General features: G+C 38.3%; 3 protein-coding genes across 3 annotated transcripts; 1 reads left to right on the top strand and 2 right to left on the bottom strand.

The window, feature by feature from the left end:
• Positions 1–4,114: 4,114 nt before the first annotated feature.
• Positions 4,115–13,418, bottom strand: LOC140948188 (uncharacterized). Its single transcript, XM_073397410.1, has 7 exons — positions 13,140–13,418; positions 12,025–12,106; positions 10,664–11,541; positions 6,881–6,982; positions 6,644–6,700; positions 5,602–5,687; positions 4,115–5,087 (listed from the first exon to the last, which is right to left on the bottom strand). The coding sequence occupies exons 1-7, from the start codon at positions 13,401–13,403 to the stop codon at positions 5,036–5,038; spliced, it is 1,521 nt and encodes a 506-aa protein (XP_073253511.1). The 5' UTR covers positions 13,404–13,418; the 3' UTR covers positions 4,115–5,035.
• A 214-nt stretch (positions 13,419–13,632) lies between these two features.
• On the top strand, positions 13,633–15,753 carry LOC140947564 (uncharacterized). The gene has a single exon (XM_073396703.1). It carries the CDS (start codon positions 13,721–13,723, stop codon positions 14,921–14,923), a length of 1,203 nt encoding a protein of 400 aa, XP_073252804.1. The 5' UTR covers positions 13,633–13,720; the 3' UTR covers positions 14,924–15,753.
• A 403-nt stretch (positions 15,754–16,156) lies between these two features.
• On the bottom strand, positions 16,157–23,129 carry LOC140947565 (transmembrane protein 33-like). The gene is made up of 9 exons (XM_073396704.1): positions 22,885–23,129; positions 21,265–21,359; positions 20,747–20,831; positions 20,056–20,158; positions 19,432–19,499; positions 18,958–18,998; positions 18,549–18,659; positions 17,919–18,002; positions 16,157–17,698 (listed from the first exon to the last, which is right to left on the bottom strand). Exons 1-9 carry the CDS (start codon positions 22,981–22,983, stop codon positions 17,542–17,544), a joined length of 843 nt encoding a protein of 280 aa, XP_073252805.1. The 5' UTR covers positions 22,984–23,129; the 3' UTR covers positions 16,157–17,541.
• Positions 23,130–23,184: the final 55 nt, after the last annotated feature.

Here is a 23,184-nt window from a genome sequence, read left to right as displayed (position 1 = left end):
TTTGGTCAATAATACATTTCTACTGATAACTCAATTAGTTCTTAGAAGGCAGCATGTCAGTTATCCACGGAAATCAATTATTTTTTAGGCCTCGATTCACTATGAGATAATCTGAGAGATCTGTTCTCAAAATATTTAGCATGAAATAGATCGTATGCGTCTTGCTGGGCACGATATTCACCAGATAAACTGTAAAGTAGAACAAAGACGTTTATATTTGTGTTCTCTGCTCGGATTCAAAAATTTTCATTTGTTTTGTAATTTATTTTGAGTTTTTCTTTTGACCTAACGAATCGATGTTCCTTAAAACTTGATTTATTTCTCCAGCACTAGGACATTAAGATTCCTAGACCCAACAACGCATTGCCTTCACAACAGCAAAGACAGCAAAGTCGCTTTTTTCCGACAAAAAGTACATTATTTCAGTCACAAAGTTAAAAAAAAGTGCCCTGTTTTGACACAATTGTCGTGAGAATAATCTTTCTTTAAACGAATGCTTCTTTTGATTTACAATGACGGACAGTCTGACATTTTTTAAAATGTCACATTATTTTAAAAATCTGATTCTGAGAAACCTTCTAATATCAAACTCTTGTTTTTTTAGTCTTAAACGATGACAGCAGTAATCTGATGAGAATTCATTGTCCTTGTCTGTCAAAGTAAAATTATTTATCATATCCCTTTATGATCACGGACGAGGTAAAAAACCATTTGAATACAAGTTTCTTGGTTGGAGACAAATGGTTTTGGTTTTCTGTTTAGTGTTTAGTGCTTTTCTGAGTATGTGCTTGGGGATGAGTGTTTGGAAAACCACAGTGAAACCTTCCCGGCCTTAAGTTAAAGCAAATACTCAAATATTCGAGAACTTTTTACAGACCAGAAAAAGAAAATGAACACAAAATTAATAAACCCTGCTAGAAAACTCGTTGTTGGGACGGAAATTAGGGACCTTAAAACCAAACAAAAACTTTTGCCCTTGGCGAGATTGAAATCGAAACTGCCGCCAAACTTGTGATTTGCGTTGTTTGCACTGTTTAATAAACGTGTTCAGAGATTGCGGCTGCGGGCTTTTCCCTTCCCATGATTCCCTTCGCGTCGTTCGTCTTAACGAGCTTGAGGAGGCTAGAACTGAATGCTGTTTCTTTTGTTTTGCGCTAATTTCCACAAAATATTTCTTGATAAGTGCATAAGCAACAACCCCTTCTTTGTCAGTTGCCTGGTGCTGATTGCAAACGCAAATTCAAATATTATCCAGCAAAGTCAGGTTTTGTAACTCTGGCATGCTTGCAGTTGCACACAGCGTTTTCCTCGATGAATTAGGTGGGGGAGTTCTTAAGTCGCTCTTTGGTCAAAATATATAAGAACTATATATTTAAAAAAAAGCAAAAAAAAAATTAATGTAAAAAAACTAACTGCTCCGAATTAGGAAATGATTCAAAATCAAGTGACTTCTTAAAGATAGTAAGCGACAACCTGAATCAGTTAGAAGTCTTGTCTAAGGCCACCCCTCTTATTTTTCTCCGTTTAGCGTCGTCCCACCGACCCAAATTTTTGGCATTTTCAAAAAAAAAAAGTGATGATGTAGTTCAACCATTTATCATTTGGAATAATTCTTTTAATCTATCTGAAAAATGATCATAGTAACAGCATAGAAAAAAACAGGAACATTTTTTTACAGCAAATTGTACATTTTGTTACTCCAGTTATGTGAAAGTTGACTTTAAATGTCGTCCCAGGGTACCAGGGCCTCCTATTCCAAGACTTGCTGTGATTTTTTTTAGCCTTTTTTTTCAATCCGACCGACCGACCCAATATCAGGAAATGCATTCGACGCTAAGCGAAAAAAAAAAGGGGGGGATGGCCTAAGACAAACTTAAAGGATTTGAAAACGTCGGCGCGACTTGCTCAAGATTAAATCAGTTTCCATCATGGCTATTCATACCTACTATATTATTTGCCACTGATGAAAGAGGTTCATATAATGTTACTTCGATGAAATGACAACTTCCCTTATTGAGCAGGACAATGGTTAATATTGGTGCAGAAAAATGATTCAAACCTACACTTTTTTCAACGTATGTCGGGTTAACATGTCGAATCACCTTAATCAGACCCTGAAATGAATACTCGTTTGTGAAGACCTTAAAATGCATGCATCTCATTCAAAGCAACTACCGTACGTCCGAAGCCGTGTTATTTTACGAGGATTCCTGTGAAAATTTTGTGTATGTGTGAGGTACTTTTCTAAGTTAGCCCAAAAAAAAAACGCGCGCGAGAGAAGGAGACCCCTCGCGTGTCTCCCTCGCGCTTGCCCGTTCTCTGTTTCGCCCACTACTTCCAACCGCCTGCTACGCAGGCTATTCTAAGTGAAAGTTGTAATCTTGTGGTTTTGTTTGTTCAGTACTATTTTTTTTCGAGATAATTTTTTACAGCTTTAAATCTTTTTGAATCTTCGTCAATCGTCTGGGTCTTTAAAAAGTTGGTATGTATCGATTTTTTACTCAAACGTTCACGGCAATTCCAAGTCCAATTTAGTCTCATACTACCATATTCATTCTGCAGGGTTACCATCTGAATGTCACAATGCTTTCTACTATCGATTTTTGCTGGTGTCAGTAAAGAGTTTACTGAAAATAACACGCGATAATCGTAATCTCGTTTGTAACAAGTTTCTCGCTGTATCGACGCTGTATGCCAAAACGGCATACGTATTTATATATATATGTGTATATGTTGTCTTATCAACTTTTAATTGTATTTAGCGCAACACTGAAATACAAAAAGTCAAAATTTCAGGTGATTAGATTCTACCAATTATTTACTTATATCGCTCTGACAACTTAAATACATCAGTTGAGCGAACAAAAAACCTTAAAAGAATCGTTGTAGGGAATTTTTAGTCAAAACACCTCGAGTGTGAGCAGTGGCAGAGCCAAAGATGTTGCGAAAACTATAATTGCATACTTTCCGGGGTAAACACTCGAGCATTAAAACATTTCCTGATCTGCAGTTAGACAAAACAGAGCCAGTAGCTAAACAGAACTAACCTTTTTTCCGTGTGACCTTTCTCAGACTTTTTTTCTCAAGAACCCCTATGGAAAATTAATTCTTGCAAATTTTGGAATTACGAGGAACAAAACCCCGAAACAAGCCAGATGCTCACTTGCGAGAAAAATTATATTAGTTTCAATTTTCCGACCAAATTTCTTTTAAAATTAATTAAACTCAATGTTATCAAAAAACTGCCAGGTTATGTAAATTTAAACTCTTAACAGATGGTGAACGCTGCTTAGAAGTTGACAGTTAGTCTACAAAACAGAGATTTGATCCCACAAACGTGAACAGAGTTTACGTGCAATCTAAGAAACATTTAGAAACTTAATTAATAACTTAGTTTTATGGTAAGATAAAGCTAGATTTATTTTAAGACAAACTCAGACATTTTAATAACTTGGGCTTTATTACCTTGCAAAGTTAAAAATGATTTTTTTTATGTGACAAGGAAGAAAATCTGGCCACAGTTATTTGACGTTGATTGTCACTATGAGTGGTTGTTTTTTTTCCTCGACAGGATTTGCGTTACTTTTTTGATTCAAAGATTCTTCCTATTTTTAGGGTTATCTTCCCGTTTCACCCAAATTGCTGATAAGGCTCCCAAACGTGCCTAATTGAATCATTTCTAAAAATTGCCCATCCGGTACACTATCAGCTCTTGTTGTCTAGACAGAAATATATGGAATAAAATTACAGTATTCTTATACTCAAGCACTTTTAAAAAAAATTACTAATGTTACTTTAAAATTTGGTGGGATACCAGACACTTTCCGTAAATTTCGTAAATAAGAAAACACGCCTGATCAGATGATAAATACCACAGTTTTTTCAAACTGTCTTCTTCTCCGTTCGGGGGACCAGAGGGCCCTGGGACCTAAATAGAATTCACCCTCGTTTTTCCCCTCCTTGTGGCTACTTACGTAAAATGCAGACTGCAGACTAAAGGCAAAATGCGGACTGCAGAGTATTTGGTTGGTTACGTTTTTTCCGGAAGTCTGCATTTTATCGCTGGTTTACAGGCTGCCTCTTTAGAGATTCTGTACGTGGTCAAGAACACTGCTTAAGTTTCACACCTGAATTTTAATGCATCATACCTTTGTTCAATTAATGTTGTTTGTTACACAGCGTCTATATGAACCAGTCATTCTGTTCATAATTGCTACGTTTAAACAGCCCTATAAACTTGCGGGCTTTCCAAATGCTATAGTTTTTCAGCCATTTTGGCGCCTATTTTAGTGTGGAGTGTAAACGATTGATAATAAGCGTCATTAAAACTGATGAATAATTAACTATGTTTCCATTGCCTCCGTTCTATCGCATTACTACTGTGGCCTGTGGCAAAAGCTCAATCTCTCTTGCCTGTAGAGATAGGATTGTGAGGCCGGCGCGAAGTACAAAACGCAGCAACAAACAAAAAGAAAAGAAATGAAACAAAGAAAGAAAGGAAAAAAAACAGAACGAATGAGATGAAGGTCCGCTCTGCCCCCGCTTTTTCCTTCCCACACCACCTATTTTCGCCCCGTTGTGATTCTCGCGCCGTTCTTATCAACTTATGGGACAGGTTATATATATAACTATAAGTTTGACTAAAGTAACTAATAACTTACATATTTACTGTCTTATGCTAGTTTTTTCATTCTATATTTACAAAATTGTTATCAAAGTATACGAAGTGAAAATTTTCTTTTACTTTTCACGTGCAAAAGCTTGGGTATTTTACAAAAAAAGAAACCCACTGAAAAAATCCACTTGAATTAAATCAAATGAATTTAACTTTGAGTGGCGCTAAATTCTCGCTAGCTAAGCGCTTAAAGACTTGTCCCATGACTTAAATCATATCGTTCTCGGTTGAACTAGTGATATATTTCGTTCTTTGATAATCTAAGAAACATGCCAGCAGAGGCTACTTTCTTACTCTATGCAAAAGTGGCGAGAAGTTGTTCCGTACAAAGTAAACTCTAACTAAATAACACCACGCTGATTATTGGAAGACCTGAGTTGTTAAGACACAAGGAAGCATATCTTTGTCTTTCCTAAAATAAAAAATAAAAAGACGAAAAAAGTGTTGATCAGATTTTAAACTAGGAGTGCATTTTAACCTTAAAGTCTCAAAAAGTAATGTAGAAGTTGTCTTTTCTGAGTTTAAATTTAAAGAGTAGGGCTTTATTTAAGTTATAAATACTCTTTGGTGTATAAAGATCAAGTCACTCGGAAGGAAACTCGTCCGAAACTAAATCGTTTTGTTCTCATGGACTGTTTTAACAAGTTAGGGTGCAATACGGAAAGTTTAGCAAAATCGTAAGTTCACTCTCACTTCCAGCGAATCACACCGAAAAAATTAAAGTCAACGCCCTCTTAACTGACACCTCTAAAACGGAGACTAAAACGGACACCTAGAGTTGTTGCCTGCCTTACTTTACTCCTTTCATCAAACACTCTACAAGATAAACACCTTTCTAAGACGGATACATTAAGTGCCGGTCCTACAGATGTCCGTCTGTGAGAGAGTTGACTGAATTAATTTGTACAAGGATTACTGGTTCTCACCTCAGAAATTCCAAAAGTTCGCTTAATTCTGAAAACTTTCTTGAACTCTTATGAAGGTAAATTTCTCCATCTTCTGTTAAAGAAACCTGAAAACAAAAACATTAAATCGATCAAAATGGGCTATAAGTCATTAATAATACATTGTAAAGTGTTACCACCTCTGAACCCATTCAAACAATCTTTACATTCTCTCACATGTGGCATATTGCAGCCAAAACGTACAAAATGACGCACAAATCTGCTAGACTTTCAGCAATTTACACTTCCATTGTACTGGAAACTGCATTCATTTCCATCCCGAGAATAAAATTTGAAAATTTCCTGTCGACTCTGAATTCACCCAGACAGAGAGAACAAACTCTCAGAAACAACGGTCAGATTCCAAGCAAATGATACACTCTTCCGATCAGTCTCATATGCCGGACTTCTACAATCTATCCATGATCAAACTCTTTGGAAATCCTTCCCTTTACAGCAGCAGTACACAGCCACAAAGCTTATATAGAGCCTTTTCACATGACATTATGTGCGCGATGTTGGTGTCCCAAACCAGTGCCATGGAAGTTTGACTCTTTTCTTACGTAAACGCTTTCTTTTGTTGCCATATATTTGCACAGCTGCTACTGAGCAACACGAATGAACACGCTCTATACCGGTAACTCTTTCTTCATAGACACCTAGTCTATAAAAAGGACATCTGAGCTGGTCGCTCCCATCTTTTGTTATTTAATTTGACTTTCTATAAGGTAGACACACCCCTTTGGACCCCTATTGCTGGTCCCACCCTTTTGTCACAGAGAGTTGAATGCACGAATGTAACTCTCCTTTCTTCCCTTAAATTTTTGTTTACCATTCTATGGGGTCTTCAATCCTGAATACAACACAGTATACACTGTACCAATAGCGGTAAACATAGTTTAACACGCACTCTCTCTAGGAAACAATTCATTATATTAAGGATGTTCCTTGAATTGGTATTTGTTTCAGAGTTAAAAGAAAACTAAACTAGACCAACTAGATGAATATCATGCCATTTATTAACCTTGAAGTTATAGAGCTCTTTGTTTGAGTCTGGTTTCCAGCAGTACAAAGTCAGAACCTGCAAAAAACACACAAAAAATAACTAATGCACTGCTTTCTACTTTAAAGGAACTACGAGTAATAACATAAAGATAGATCCACAGAGAAGTTGCTTCCACACGACAGATTGTTCTCCTTTGTTGTTTGTTTGTTTGCTTTGATATATTTCAGTAAATTACTGCTGTAAATTGCACCTCACCTTTGAACCAGCAGATGAAACAGAATCTCGAACAAGAAATGTCCCATTCCTTTTATTTGCAGGCATGTTCCTCACTTTTCCAAGTAACAATTCTTCAAAATACTGCAATTAAAATAAGAATCAAATCTACTATATATATGTTTTCGCTCTGCATACTCAAAGTTAGAAAACATGTAACTGTATAGTCCCTTTGGGCTAGTCCTCTACAAGCATTATAATAATAATAATAATATTATTATGCTCAACTGTTGTGACTTCCATAAGTGACAAAATTGTTCTGACACTGCCCTCAAATAAAGAAACTTCAGAGAAGAAAGCGATTAACACCCCTCCTCCTCCCCTTCTTTGAAAGTTGGGGTTTTTGCTGTTTCCTACAGATAGCTCAAACAGTTGTATGACATTAATATCTAAGTATAAACTTTAAGCTTTAAGGCTTCCTACAAAAATATTACTCTTTTCATAAACGTATCAGACCAAGGTCGTCAAAACGATTTTAAGTAGTAGGAGATTAAGAGAAAGTGACCAGCATGTGTTTCCCGGCGGGGCCGGTAGGGGATATGTATTTCCCAGATAGGAATATGTGTTTCCCAAGTGGGGGAACACATATCACTAGGGATATGTGTTTCCCAGGTAGGGGAACACATATCACTAGAGATAGGTGTTTCCCAGGTGCAGGAACACATATCACCAGAGATATGTATTTCCTAGGTAGGGGAACACATATCACTAGGCATACGTGTTTCCCAGGTGGGGGAACACATATCACTAGGGATATCTGTTTCCCAGGAAGGGAACACATATCACTAAGGATAAGTGTGTCCCAGGTAGGGAAACACATATCACTAGGGATACGTGTTTCCCAGGTGGGGGAACACATATCACTAGGGATACGTGTTTACCAGGTAAGGGAACATATATCACTAGGGGTACGTGTTTCCCAGGTGGGGGAACACATATCACTAGGGATATGTGTTTCCCAGGAAGGGGAACACATATCACTAGGGATACGTGTTTCCCAGGTGGGGGAACACATATCACTGGGGATATGTGTTTCCCAGGTGGGGGAACACATATCACTAGGGATACGTGTTTCCCAGGTGGGGGAACACATATCACTAAGGATATGTGTTTCCCAGGTAGGGGAACACATATCACTAGGGATACGTGTTTTCCAGGTGGGGGAACACATATCACTAGGAATATGTGTTACCCAGGTAGGGAAACACATATCACTAGGGATACATGTTTCCCAGGTAGGGGAACACATATCACTAGGGATACGTGTTTCCCAGGTGGGGAAACACATATCACTAGGGATACGTGTTTCCCAGGTGGGGGAACACATATCACTAGGCATACGTGTTTCCCAGGTGGGGGAACACCTATCACTAGGGATATGTGTTTCCCAGGTAGGGAAACATATATCACTAGGGATACGTGTTTCCCAGGTAGGGAAACACATATCACTAGGGATATACGTGTTTCCCAGGTGGGGGAACACATATCACTAGGGATATGTGTTTCCCAGGTAAGGGAACACATATTAGTAGGGATACGTGTTTCCCCGGTGGGGGAACACATATCACTAGGGATACGTGTTTCCCAGGTGGGGGAACACATATTATTAGGGATACGTGTTTCCCAGGTGGGGGAACACATCTCACTAGGGATATGTGTTTCCCAGGTAGGGGAACACATATCGCTAGGGATACGGGTTTCCCAGGTGGGGGAACACATATCACTAGGGATATGTGTTTCCCAGGTAGGGGAACACATATCTCTAGGGATACGTGTTTCCCAGGTGGGGGAACACATATCACTAGGGATACGTGTTTTCCAGGTGGGGAAACACATATCACTAGGGATACATGTTTCCCAGGTGGGGGAACACATATCACTAAGGATACGTGTTTCCCAGGTGGGGGAACACGTATCACTAGGGATAGGTGTGTTCCAGGTGGGGGAACACATATCACTAGGGATATGTGTTTCCCAGGTAGGGGAACACATATCGCTAGGGATACGGGTTTCCCAGGTGGGGGAACACATATCACTAGGGATATGTGTTTCCCAGGTAGGGGAACACATATCTCTAGGGATACGTGTTTTCCAGGTGGGGGAACACATATCACTAGGGATACGTGTTTTCCAGGTGGGGAAACACATATCACTAGGGATACATGTTTCCCAGGTGGGGGAACACATATCACTAAGGATACGTGTTTCCCAGGTGGGGGAACACGTATCACTAGGGATAGGTGTGTTCCAGGTGGGGGAACACATATCACTAGGGATACGTGTTTCCCAGGTGGGGGAACACATATCACTAGGGATATGTGTTTCCCAGGTGGGGGAACACATATCACTAGGGATACGTGTTTCCCAGGTGGGGGAACACATCTCACTAGGGATATGTGTTTCCCAGGTAGGGGAACACATATTACTAGGAATACATGTTTCCCAGGTGGGGAAACACTTATCACTAGGGAAATGTGTTTCCCAGGTAGGGGAACACATATCGCTAGGGATGCGGGTTTCCCAGGTGGGGGAACACATATCACTAGGGATATGTGTTTCCCAGGTAGGGGAACACATATTACTAGGGATATATGTTTCCCAGGTCACAGGAAAAAATAACGGGTTCCCATTTTTGGGTATTTAAAAAATACCCACAAAAATCCCAAATTTGGAAGAGTGAGACAAGTCCCAATCTGGGAACTTGGTTGGGAATTCCCTGGTTGGGACTTGTCTCACTTTGCCAAATTTGGGATTTTTATGGGTATTCTTTAAATACCCAAAAATATCCAAAAATGGGAATCCGTTATTTTTTCCTGTGGGTGGGGAAACACTTATCACTAGGTATATGTGTTTCCCAGGTAGGAGAACACATATCACTAGGGATATGTGTTTCCTAGGTGGGGGAACACATTTCACTAGGGATATGTGTTTCCCAGGTAGGGGAATGCATATCAGAAGGGATATGTGTTTCCCAGGTTACAGGCGGCAAAAACCTTAAAGTAGCCGGTGATAGCGAGAGTTGCCGGCGCATTTTGACAACCCCGCAGACTATAAGTGTTAAGTCAAGTGAAGAATAAGACAAGGTCAGAGGGATTTACTCTTTAAACACAACCAATGTAACCTTTGGAATTGTCCAAAGAATGTGAAAGAAGGTGCATACACAATCCTAATATGACTGAAGCTGGATTATGCAACTGCAGCTTGGGACCCATTTTTAAAGAAAGATATGAGTGCCCTGGAATGGGTTCAAGGTAAAGCAGCACGGTTCTGCTCACAGAATTATAATAGATATGTTAGTGTTACGGACATGATTAAAGACTTAGGGTGGGCCACGCTGGAAATGAGAAGAAGGCAGACTAGGTTAACACTTACGTATAAAGTAACTCATGGTCTTATTGATATAGATAGCCAAAAAATATTTAATTTAACACTCTGAGAGTCGCACGAGGGGAAGCCATCAATTTAAATTTTGCGTGCGATATGCAAATAAAGACATTTTAAATTTTCGTTTTTACCAAAAACTATAGTGGACTGGAATTGCCTCTGTGGGGCCATTGTTTCATCAGCCTCCTTAGAAACTTTTAAATATAGGTTATCAGCTTTTCTTAAATGATAGTAACTTTTATATCATTATTTTATATCTTGATATATCTGTATTTTATTCATTTATTTCTTTGTTTTTATTTTTACGGTTGGTGTGATATCTTAATGATTTGACCGACCCAACACATGTAAATATAAATGTAAAAAAAAAGACAAACTTACAGATCTTGACTTGGCAACTGATTTATCTGGTGGACTCACACTCATCTGATCAAAGTCTTCATTGGACTGAAGCAAGCCTGCATTTTCATCCAAACTTCCATTCTGTTTGGGTGGAGTAGGAGGAAGCACTGTAAGATATTTGTTTTGCAAAACAGGGCTGCCCTCTGTGTCAGCGGTTGGCTGTTTATCATCTGACAGTAAACATTGTTTCTGTTCTCTTATTGATAGGTTTTCTTGATCACCTTTAGATGCGTAATTATTAGTAGGGTAACTATCATTAGGTGATGTGTCTGGTAAAGGTTCCAAAGTGGCATACTCTGGTGATTCAGTGTGCATATTATGATCATTTCCTAGAATATCATCAGTGTCAGCTTGTTCAGCATCCTCATGTTCGGCACTGAGCCCACCTACTGCTGATGTATCAGTTAATGATGGCTGAGTGTTATGTTGTTTGTTACCTTCCAGTTCAGACTGTTCCACGTCATCGTACACATGATTTTCGGGTGTACCAGAGTTTGCATCGTACAGCACTTGCAGCCTGGGTGGTTTAGCTGGTGGCATATCTTTAGGTCCAGCCTGTTTCTGGGGTTTTGGGATATTTGTCACGACATCAACAGAGTCATAAAACTGTCCTCCCTGATCTACAGATTTTTCCTGACTATCAAGTGACAAGCGTGATGACCTTGATGACCTCCGTGGTGGCCCAGTAGACTGATTAACTCCATTCCTCTCAGCTTTATTTGCTGCTGCATTACGCTGATTCAAAGAAACATCATCGTAGGTGGGAATGATGCTTGCCCGACTTGATGCCACACTTGTAGTGTCCTTTTGATGGCTTTGTCTGTCACTCAGACTTGCTGTGGAAGCATGGCTTGGTGCTGAAAACAAAAAAAACATACAAAGCAAAGAAATTGGCTTTTAAAACAAAAAGGGCATTTTGTCTGTGTATAGATCATGTATTCTTTACATAAGGCACACATACAAACCTTATTGTCACTACAAATTGCATAGTTTTCTTAATTATTATTATGCTTTGCATTTTCTTTTAAGTATTTACTGAGACACTATGTCTTGAATGAAAAGTTATGGGGCTCATTCAAATGTTATCATTACATTATTTCAGTTTTGAACTCACCAAAATTGAGCACTGATTTTTGCTCTGGTATCACCATATGGTATCGCCTAGTATAATATTAATGTTCATTGAAAGCCCTGTAATTATCTATTACTAAATCTTGTGGCTGTTTTTAGTAACCAGCATCTGACCGTACACTGTTTGTGAATAGCAGTTTTACTCCTTTAACTAAAAAAATGTTGTAAATATGATAATCTCAGCATTCACTTCACTACGTGTCACTCACATCTTAAAGCTTGTCGCTCCTCTGTACCACTGTCTATAGCTCCATAATTGGCAAGTCTACCTTGCCCACCACCATGTAGAGGCTGAAAAAAAAAGGTAAAGTGAGGTAAAGTAAAGGTGCATACAAGCCAAAGGCACAAATGGCTGGAGCTTATCCCAGTTTCCTTAGTATGAAGCATAGCTAGGAGTATTGCTACTCCCCCCTGGACGGGATGCTAATCCATCACAGGGTTACCCCCCAGCAGTATGTCCCAAGTACCCATTTGTAAACCTGGGTGAAGAGAGACAAAGTGGAGTAAAATAAACTGTTGATTAATCCATGACTAGATCAACTTTTGGTCAAAATAACAAGGTAAAGAATCAAAACTGACAGGAGACAACCAGTTGGCCATTTACAAGCATGACAAGCATGACATTTTAAGCCGATGTGCGACAAACGCAGACTGCAGACTTGTAGACTGGCAGACTTGTAGACTGGCAGGTAAACGAGGAAAACTTTGTTGTGGAATGCTTTAACAGAGTCCCTATCCCTAAAGTTTAAGTCATTTAAAAGTTTAGTTTAGGGAATCTGTTAGAGCATTCTACAACAATGTTTAATTCGTTTATCTGCCAGTCTGCAGTCTGCATTTGTCGCACAGTGATTTTAAACTTGGGATAAGCAAGAAGAAATCCAGCTAGCAGGTTGAAGTGGAACTTGAACTTGGGACCCCAGGATTGTGAGTCTGATGTACTGGCCACTTGACAACACTTCTTTCCCCTCCTGTTGTAATAATTATGCAAATTTACGGCGAGCTGTTAAATGGCCATTTAGCTTCCGTCAATTAAAAAGAAAACCTGGAGCATGACTTTTCCTGACTACAAGGCTAAAAGCTTAACTTTTAAGAGTACTATGGTATTTTTTTAAGGAAAGGGCTGTATCTTTTAACTCAGGCACAAAGATGTACCGCTGACAGCACCCCACTTCCCCTTGGAATCAAGAAGCTATAGAAGGGCTGGAGGTTTTTACTTTTGATGCAACTAGCACTGATGAATCTCTTCTTGAACATAAATACCGACTGCTCTTTAAAATCAATGCAGGAAGTGCTCTACACAAGGTTGTAATGTTATTAAACCAACCTGGTATGGATATGCACCAGAGCTCTCATAACTGGTACTGCGTGCAAGAGCTCTTGCTCGATGTTTATTCTTCACTCGCCTCTGCACGTAGCAAATAAAGGCAACAAATGGTATTGCCGCAATAATTAACGCAACTGCTGCAAACACAGCGTATGCCCAATTTGTGTACGAGCATCCCACCACGTCATCTTTGACGGTTGGTGTGGTGAGTGGAGGACAATGTGTATTTGTTCTGTTTGCCAGTAGAGTCAGTAGATCCGTCATGATGCTCTTACAGCAAGCACTGGTTGAAAAATAAACAGATCAAAGGAAGCTTTCATTCTTGTTACTGGAAATAGCCTATGACTCTTTCATATTCGTAAACAATTTCATGCTTACATGACGCTATCACTCTTAACAAAGCCGCTAGGAATTTGCTTGCGGGCACAACGAAAGGACTCTCATGTAAGACAGCATTTTATTGGTCAAAATTATCCAATAGAAACTTCTTTTATATTCCCTGCGCGTTTTCCTCTCTCGTGTTCTGAAGAACAGAATCGTCAAAATATCAACGTATCGGTGGGGGAGTCGCAAGTTTCAACATGTATAGTAAGAAAAGTCGAAACGGTAAAACGTTACAGAGTGGGAGAAAAGTTGGCGTAGGAACTGGGGGGTTAAAAAATCCGAAAAGAACGAGAGATTTGCGGACAAATCTATCTCAAACAAGTAGGGTGACGAACCAAGGTCCAAGAAACAGTAGAAAGACGCAGGGAGGAAATATGGTTGATGCAAGACAAAAAATCGCCACGAAGAAAAGCCAGAATAAGCCTCTTGTACGGTCAATTTCTTTGCTTGAGGAGCGTAGAAAGGAACAAAGGCAAAAGTTACACCAACAAAATCGGTCACTGACACTTTCTGCTGGTGGTAATATTCAAGTTACTGCTCGACAGGAGGTACCTCCTGATCGCATGGCCACAATGATGGGAGATTCCATCCGCATTACAGCAAAGGTGGAGAGACGTAAAGAGGACATGGATCGACAGGCAAATGTGATTGCAGGATTTCTTACCATTACGGCGAAAAACGAAGATGCACAGCGGAAAGAAAAAGATCACGAGACGAGAAAACGCGCGAGACAAAACGAAGCTTATAAAAGAGAGCGAGAGAGAGATGCTAAAAGAAAGCAAAAAGAAGCCGAACATGCACTGTATAGTCAAATAGCTGAAGAGAGCGTCATCTATGCCTCAAATGTATCTCAGCTACACAGAGATAGTTTTGGAGACGGAGTTTATGAAGGAAATTTGGATCATAGTTTGCGGGCAAACACTTCACAGAGCGGAAAAACCTCATTGCCTGGAAAAGAGGAAGTAGCTTCATCAAGCACAAGGGTAACAGTATCCAATCTGCATCCAGCAGTTACTCAACAAGATGTTGAGGAACTATTTGGTGTAGTGGGTGGATTGAGGAGCTGTAAAATGCTTGGTAGGGGATGTGCCGAAGTAGTGTATGCACAGAAAAATGATGCACTGTTGGCGATTAGGAGATATCATAACCGCAAACTTGATGGCCAACCCATGGAGTGCAAGTTAGACACATTACCGTCAGCATCTTTATATTCCCCTCCTCCTGCCAGATATGCTCCACTTGCTCCTCTGCGACCCCTGGCAAAATCAACTCTCAAGCCGCTGCCAAGTAGTGTCTCTGCAGGGGCAAATCACAGAGCACCCATCCAGTCTACCATGAGTGCCAGGACTCAGAGTACCTCACAGGCTGCAAGGCCAGTTGTTTTCAAAGTCAAGATTTGATAAAACTTACACTTGGAATAAAAATTTTGGTCAACTCTCTTGAAAGAAGTTGCATCTTGTGCTAGTTGTCTGTTCCTGGCAAATAACTTCACTTAACACTTATCAAATAGGACAATATCTGTGCCTTCTAATTTCCATCTACTCTCATTTCATAATACCCTTCAAACAGAGGCTCTCTGATCTGTTCATAGGGTAATTCCAAAACAAAGTTTAAGCATCCTCATACCTCCACACAAGATGAATTCTAGTTTGTTGTTGTGGCTGGGAACTTATTTGATGGGGAGGACAAAGGAGAAAAAAAGAGAAATACTGTTGTTCCTTCTTTTTTACCTGAGCTTCAAAGAAAAGGAACTATTTGTGTTACATGTTAGCAGCCCACATCAGCATAGTCCACGTCAAAATTCATGCAAGAATGATTCTTACAAGTACGCTGGCATTTGCACGTCTTTCCACATGATGTTCATTGTTTACTTGTCAGGTTCATATCATACTGACAACTGTACATAGTTAAAGCAGTACTGTTGTTCTTTCCAAAAGTGCTCTCACTTAGAGACAATCAAATCACTGTCAATTTTGTCATGAGTAAAAACAGGTTTTCTCTTGATAAGCACAGTCTGGAGAGGAGATGCAGGGACAGCAACCAAGCAGAAACTGCCTTTTAAAAAGTTTGATAAATTTATATATATTTTTGGAAGACTACCAAGTAATAGTGTTGAACTACCTTATTAAAGTTCTTGTTGGTTTTGCTGCTTTGTTACAAAGCAATGTTGTTTCCTTTTAAGACAATAAAGACTGATGAAATAAAGTCAGAACAATCTTTTTAAAGAATATATTCTTGCCTATAATGGAAAAATATGTCAGCTGGGTAATATTTTATTTGCAAAATATAGTTATTTTTCCAAATGTTGGGATTATGGATAACTACAAGACAGTGGTCATTCATTTTCCACAGATTACAGCAAAGTGATTGGCAGTCCTTTTGTACTGTTGTGTTGCATAGGAAATCTTCAAGTCATTTTGTCACCCACAGTAACCTCCACATATTAACCCTTATTTATCTATTACCTTTATTCCCTCCACTGAGTTGTGTTGGTATTGTTTCTAACAGGTTTGTTGAACTTGCCAATGAAAAGATAGGGGTTTTTAAACAGTGATCACCCCTTACTCTCTGGGTCAGTGAGTTCCACCTTAAAAACTCCAAAATCCAGTCAGGAGAATCAAGTTTGGGTGAGGTTGAGGTTAAAAATGAATTTAATACAAAACACTTAAAGAATAAGTACTCTTACAGCAAAAAGAAAAACAAAACAATGGTGCAAGCTATGGTCTGCCTAAAGCTTCATTTAGCTTGAAATTCTCATTACAAGTTTAAGTTTTACTTTTGTCTTAGAGTTCATAGCCTGCATAGCTGGTGGGTTTTTTTTTTTGTTTGTTTTTTCTTTTGTGGTTCATAAAGTAAGAGATAAACCACACGAAAGCTGAACTGAGGTCGAACCAGAAAAAAAATGGGGGGCAGGGGAGGGGCAAGGAGAGAAGGCATCGTTTTTTTTTTGTTTGACCTTGTGGGGCTGTATAAATATGATCTACAAATGAAAATCTCACCCAAAAAACCACCAGCCACACAGGCTAAAGAATTCAATACCATAATATGGAAAAAAATTTATACAACCTGTTTTTGAGATCTCAAAATAAGGAAAATGTTTTCAAATCTGTTTTCTATTTAATGAAACTTTCAAATACAGCATGTATAAATAATAACAACTACATTTGTCATTTCAAATAAAACACAGCTGGAGAAAGGGTAAAAACCAAATAAAATGTTATCCACAAAGATCCTTTAGCAGGCTGAAACTTCCTGGGTGAAAATTATTCTCCTACCCAGTACTGTAGAGATGCTTTACATTGGGTGGTAGCATTAACATGGGTTAGGACATTGCTAATGATTTGGACTGATAAATAAATTATTTATTAGTTTACTCAGAATGTTTACAAGAACAAAAGACATAGCATTCATTTCAACACTATGAACTAAAAATGCTGTTTATGACAATGTTCCTATCTTAAAACTCTGACACTGTTGGACAATTTTTGTGGACGTGGTGGTTCAATTTTATCCTTGACTCGAATATTATTTCCCTTTCTCTTTGGGCAAAGTTACTTATAATACCAATGATGACTTTCAAACAAGGGAAGAACAATTTGATTTAAGGATAACACTAACCACAACATTGACAATAATTTGGAGAGTAACTTCCATATTAACCATTCGGCAGGCCATTTACAGTGTACACAAAATGTAAAAAAATGTAACCAAGTATTGTACTACATCATTTACAACCTGCAAAATCAAGGCAAGTGCATAATGCCTTCTTATTTTTCAATGATTTTATCAGTTAGGAAGCTTCAATAGTCAGACTGACTGGCCAGACAAAAAGAAATTACTGACCTGCCTACTTTTTTAGAAATAGACTGATCTGGTGCTGGACAGTCCTAAAAAATAGTGACTGGCCGCGGACCTGACCAGCCACTTCTGACTAATAATTGAAAGCATCCTTAACTTAGTTGATGAATATTTAAGGAACAGCTTATTCAATAATACATGTATTATATTATTTTCAAGATTATGAAGAAGCCTGAGGTGGTGGTGCTGTCATCACTGGAGGAGCCAGATTTGCAATGAAGGCAGTGACTCTGAACACCAGCGAATGTAAGAAACCAGGACAGCGAGGATGACTTACAAGCTGTTGAACTGATTGCCTTAGTTCACCAAATAGATGCCTGCAGAAAAAATCAACAGCTTTTTAACTCGAGTCTGAATGATCAAAACTGTATGCACATAATTGCTAACTAATCGCAAGCAATGTTATTATAGGGTTTACTACAGTGACTTCCAGGCCATTTTAAACATTTCCTGTAATCTGATTGGATAATACATTTAATGGGCCCCTGTAAACAACACTTGCATTATTACTCTATTATTTTCATGTCATCTACAAACCTGGTGTAAGGGTTTCGTCTGGACGCATATCTGAGTCCAAGAAATCGATAGTAAACAAATGGAATGATAATGCCGACTTGACCACTGAAACGAAAAAAAAGAAGTAGGAAAACTGGGAAGCTGCCCACCTACCCCTCCCCTAAGCCAGCATTATCACTTACTTCTGACTTAGGGCAAAATGTTGGCTTAGGGGAGGGTTAGGTAGGCAGTTTCCCAGAAACCTAGATTGATCCGTAGTCTTCTTCATCAAATTTCATCACTATTTAGAATAACAAACATAGCAGCAGCACCATAAACTTTCATAGCAATCAAAATTTGTTAAAAATACGCAATTGAATGACTTGACTTAACAGCGGTAACACCACAGACCAGCCAGTGGCAAGTGCTTAAAAGGGGCCCCCTTGTGTGGTTGGGGGGGGGGGGGCGGGGGTTGGTACATATGTCCCTTGTATGAATGTCAAAAATGGTCATTTCACTTTTGAGGAGTTAGGCCATGTCCCTGTCGGTATTCAATTTACCTTTATGTCATTTATATTTGCCATTTCATCTAGTCTTACGTCCTATTTCAAGGTCATGTCGCCTGCTGGAATTTTACCCCAGCAGAGCTTCTTCAAACAATGACATACCTACCTCAACATCATTAAAACAACAGCAGGCATTAACATGATCTCTGTACAGGCAATGAACCTCAGAAGTCCTTGCTGATGCGTCTGTACTTTCTGAATAGCTGTTTGAGCTGACCTACAGACAAAAATAACAAGAATGATGCAAAGCTCTTCCATAGCTCAGTGGTCAGAGCACAGAGCACCCAGCTGGACTTGTGAGATTTGGAACTCAGATTTGTTTCTTTGCCCCAGTCTTGTGAAATGATGAATGCACAAAGATCTCTGATAATGGACACTTCTCTTAAACTGACGCCTCTCCAGTAATTCTTTGAGTATTGACTCTATCTTTGAGGACTGGTCAATGAAAGAAGGAAAATTGAACCTGATTGGCCAAATTAAGGACACTAAATTTAAACACAAAAAGGAGTTTTTACCTCACAAGTGACATGTTTAGCATACCACCACTTCCAAGAATCTATTAAAGTAAAAAAATTATATAATGTAAAAATAACTTATATTACTAAAAGGGAAGATCTTGCAACCACTCTTCTTTACTGCAAACTCTAGAAAGGTTTTTTTTTCTCTTAAATTCCCAAATTTTCCTTCTTGTCCCCAAAGCATCCTTATAGGGGAGGTGGTAGGAAAACATTCTCAACAAAAGAGTTAAGTGTGGGTCATTGTACTGCATAATTCAGTCAGTGCAGACGAGCAAAAAAGCAAATGAGTGGTGAAAAAGCGAGCAAGCATCGTCTCTCTTCAGCGACCACATAACTTTTACTCTAGTATTCTTAATTTGCCTTCCCTAATATCTTCAGGCTTGGAACAGGCTAGGAAAAATCTTCCAGAAGAATCAAGAGTGATGAGTTCTGTCTCTCTGAATTTATAGGGTAAATGGTAAATCCACTTACATCTAGTAACTTTTTAGTAAATGACACAGTATGGAGAAGAGCAAACAATGCAACAGGAATTAAGATAACTGCAGAAGAAATGTGTTGTCAAGGAAAAACTGAGATAAGAATGTAAAATTTTATAAAAACAGTCAGACGTCAGTGTCTCAGCTAACCAATTCAAGGGCTGCATGAAACATGTTGCTTAACTTACCCTTGATATTTCTGTTTTTTAACTCATCAACACTTCATGAAAAGAAACAAAGGAAATCCTTTCTATGATGGTGGTTTGGATCCATTAATATTAATTGCCAAAAATCTTTCAAATAATTTTGAAAAGCTATATCCTTTCACTAGTCTTTCATCCGACATCCAGACAGCAGAGACAGGCTGAAAATTTGGGCATCATGTTTGTTATGTTATGTCAGATTCCCTCATCAAAACACAACAAAATTTGAAAGGAAAATCTGAAAGATTAATACTAGTAACTGATGTGTTTTTCCAGGTACCCATTATGTAGTGAACTGGAAATGTGTTAAAACCAAAGTCACACTTGGACCTAAAAAGGAGGACAAATTAATACAACTTAGCTGCAAGCATCTTTTTTCAACTTTATCTCTTTTCTGAATTAAATAAAAAGGATACTTGTAACTGGATGAGAGCTGATAAACATAACACTGAAGAGAAGGTAATGACAGCTGTCTTCAGCAAATAACAATCCCAAATATTCCCTTGAAAACTGGAATCTCTGCAAATAAATGAAAATAAAGAAAGAAAATGAAAATGACATAATGTAAACACACTGTAAACAAAGAACTAAGTCTGAGAGGATTACTTAAAAACTGAATTTAAATAGTTACAGGATCAGACCAAAAAACAAAATTTATTCTGATTTGATTCAAATATCATCAAACCTCTATAATGGTCACTTAGGCACAAGGCTGTTGTACAAGTAGAAGATGGCTGTAATGAGGAAAGTGTAATGGGATGACGAAAAAGAGTGATAAAATACATGCAAAAATGCCCAGAAATGGTTCTATGTTTTAAAAAATTCAAATCTTGGGGGAAAATGGACTAAATTCCATACAAAAGCACAGAAAAGATCAAAATTCAATTTTATCCAGGACAATTGGGTGGCTCAAATAGGTGAGCGAGAGATAGGTGCTGGGAACAAGGCACTATTATATGGATCCATGTTTAATCACCTATAATACATGACCATTTAAGTGCATTTTGCATGGTTGTCCAGGTTCAACAAGAAAAATTTTGTAGTCGTAAGAAAATGGCAAACATAATGATAAAGCAATGATGATGATGATAACGTTGATGTACTTACTGGAAGCCTTTGGTGCAACCTTAACGCTGACGTCGCCGCTGAACTTATTAGAGCTCTCTTATAGCAGTTATAGCTAAACATGGGGCTAGAGGAAAAAAGCATCAATAATCATAGGAAATAAATAAATCAAAGGTCAATAGAAACACTTCAAAGGAGTTTGCTTACATGAGATTTTTTAAAAGACTTCTGACTTTGAGTCAACTTTCCAAGGTCAAAATGTAATACCACCCTTTCTTTTTTATGCAAACATTGCTTTGTTTATAATAAATCAAAAAGTACTGGTGAATGGGAGTCTTAAGCCTGTGATTTAAAGAGTGTTAAGGTGCAGTTTCTTATGAAAGTTCCAGCACCGCTGTTTTTCATGCTGTAAAAATAACATGTGGGTTGATAATTCAGTTGACAGCTACTGAGCAGTACAATCACTGTATGCATTTAATAAAACTCAATATTTTGCCAGAAAATGATACTGGTATTTTTTTCTGCTGTCACTTTAAAATTCAAGAGGAAAACAGGCATACCTAAAGAATGGCAGCAAATAAAGAATTGCACTTATGATGGTAAATACTCTTGTGAGCCATAATGCTGAATCAATCTTGTTGTCCAAAAGATATCTCTGCAATTAATACAACATACATTTGTTAAACCACGAAAATAATTTTTAGAGAGAACTGCTTCATAGCCGGCTGTAGAGTAGTTAAGCACTATGCTGTTCTCTGAGTAACCGCCCTCTCTTTTGAGATTGGAAGGAGTGATACAAAATTGAGCATTGCCTATTAGACTTAAAAAATACAATGTATCTTGATTTTATTTTAGGATTAACAAGAACACCCAATCAAACTGGACTAAATCTGTCACCTCGTAAGAAGTCAATAAAAGGTGATAGATGATGGTAATATCATATATATTTTTCCTCAACTAATATCCCATTAAGACCATTAAATGTGGCCAATAGTAGATATTTCATTCCATGTCTCAATACTAGATGCACAGAAAAAATATTTTAGAGGATAATAATTTTTGCAAAAGGGGGATGGAAAAGTCAGCCTCAATAAAGTCAAAGTACTTCTTCCAAATTAATCAATTTTCAATACACCATAATGTTATCTTTGTGGCTTATTCAGGAACATCACTTAACATACAGGGGTTTTCATTGGTTGCTCTTGGTAGCAGTACACCTTTCCACTATACAGTCTTTTACGATGATAGCTTACTATCAGTAACAATAACACAATGCCTGTAAAAATTAACCCATTTTAGAAATCAGCCTTACAGTCGACCCAAAGTTTATTCAGGATCTGCTAAATTTAGTTGTTAAAATAGGGTTTCCTTAGAACTATAAAAAATTAATGATTTGGCTTAATGGCAATATGTTCAATAGGGAAAAACTGAGTTAAAGACAAAGACTAATAAATTTATTTCCCTAGTGGGACTCTGACAAGCAAACTCCCCATGATTTACTTTCGTAAATTGTCGTCAATTATAAGTACTATGCGTCTCAGTAGCTTTAGCTCTCTAATCGAAAACAGAAACATGAACTATAGTGCTAGATAAAAAAAACAAGGTCATTATTTTTTATAAAATAGCACACTTGAGAAAAAGAATACAGCACTAAAACCACCAAAAGTCATTACTTTTTCCATTATAAAATACAAAAAATATATACAGTTAATGTCAAACTTCGCATTCGATCAGTTTTCGTAACAACTGACACTTTGAAATGCTGAAGTTTGCATAAAACAGATAATATGATGACACAGACAGTGATTTTATGTGCAATTGTACGCGTAAGAAACAACCGACGATCGATCACGTTATCACGCAATCGAAAAAAAAATTACCATGCTTGTTCGTGACAAGTTTGTCCCTGCAAAGTGAAGTTAATGCTGATTAAAGAGAAAAATAATTTGGTCGAATTTCAATGACAGCAGATATCAAAGAAAAATAATATTGTTATCACCCAAGTTTTAAAAGTTTAAATGAAACAAAGCCGCCTCTTCGCATCCATCGAAATTGCGGGCAAAATTCAGTAAAAAAAAGTACCGGAATAGTTCTGTAGAGTAAACAGTTAACTTAAGCTTTGTAATTTTGACACATTTGTTTGATTTTACGATACTATAAAATAAATATTTCATACTTACTCTAAGCGCAGCCCAGTTAGGGCTGGCCGGCGGTGACGTATCGCTTTCGGTTTGACTGCTCGTCGCAGTATCTGCAGTTTCGTTTTCTTGTGGAGGCATGACTTTAAAATATCACTAAAGGCTGTCAAGTGTTGGGAGAAATGGACCAAAGGAGAAACAAGAAAAACACTATAAAGCTGCAAGGACTAGTCGATGCGATGCAGCAAAAAAACCGGTGAGCGCCTCACTTCCTGGCTTGCTCTGCTTGCATCAACCATCTGCTTCTCATGGGAGCTACCGCTGACTTTGTCACTTCGTTAC

Source organism: Porites lutea, chromosome 9, assembly GCF_958299795.1.
Source record: "Porites lutea chromosome 9, jaPorLute2.1, whole genome shotgun sequence".
NCBI classification, from domain to species: Eukaryota; Metazoa; Cnidaria; class Anthozoa; order Scleractinia; family Poritidae; genus Porites; species Porites lutea.
This window is presented reverse-complemented; position numbering and strand designations above follow the sequence as displayed.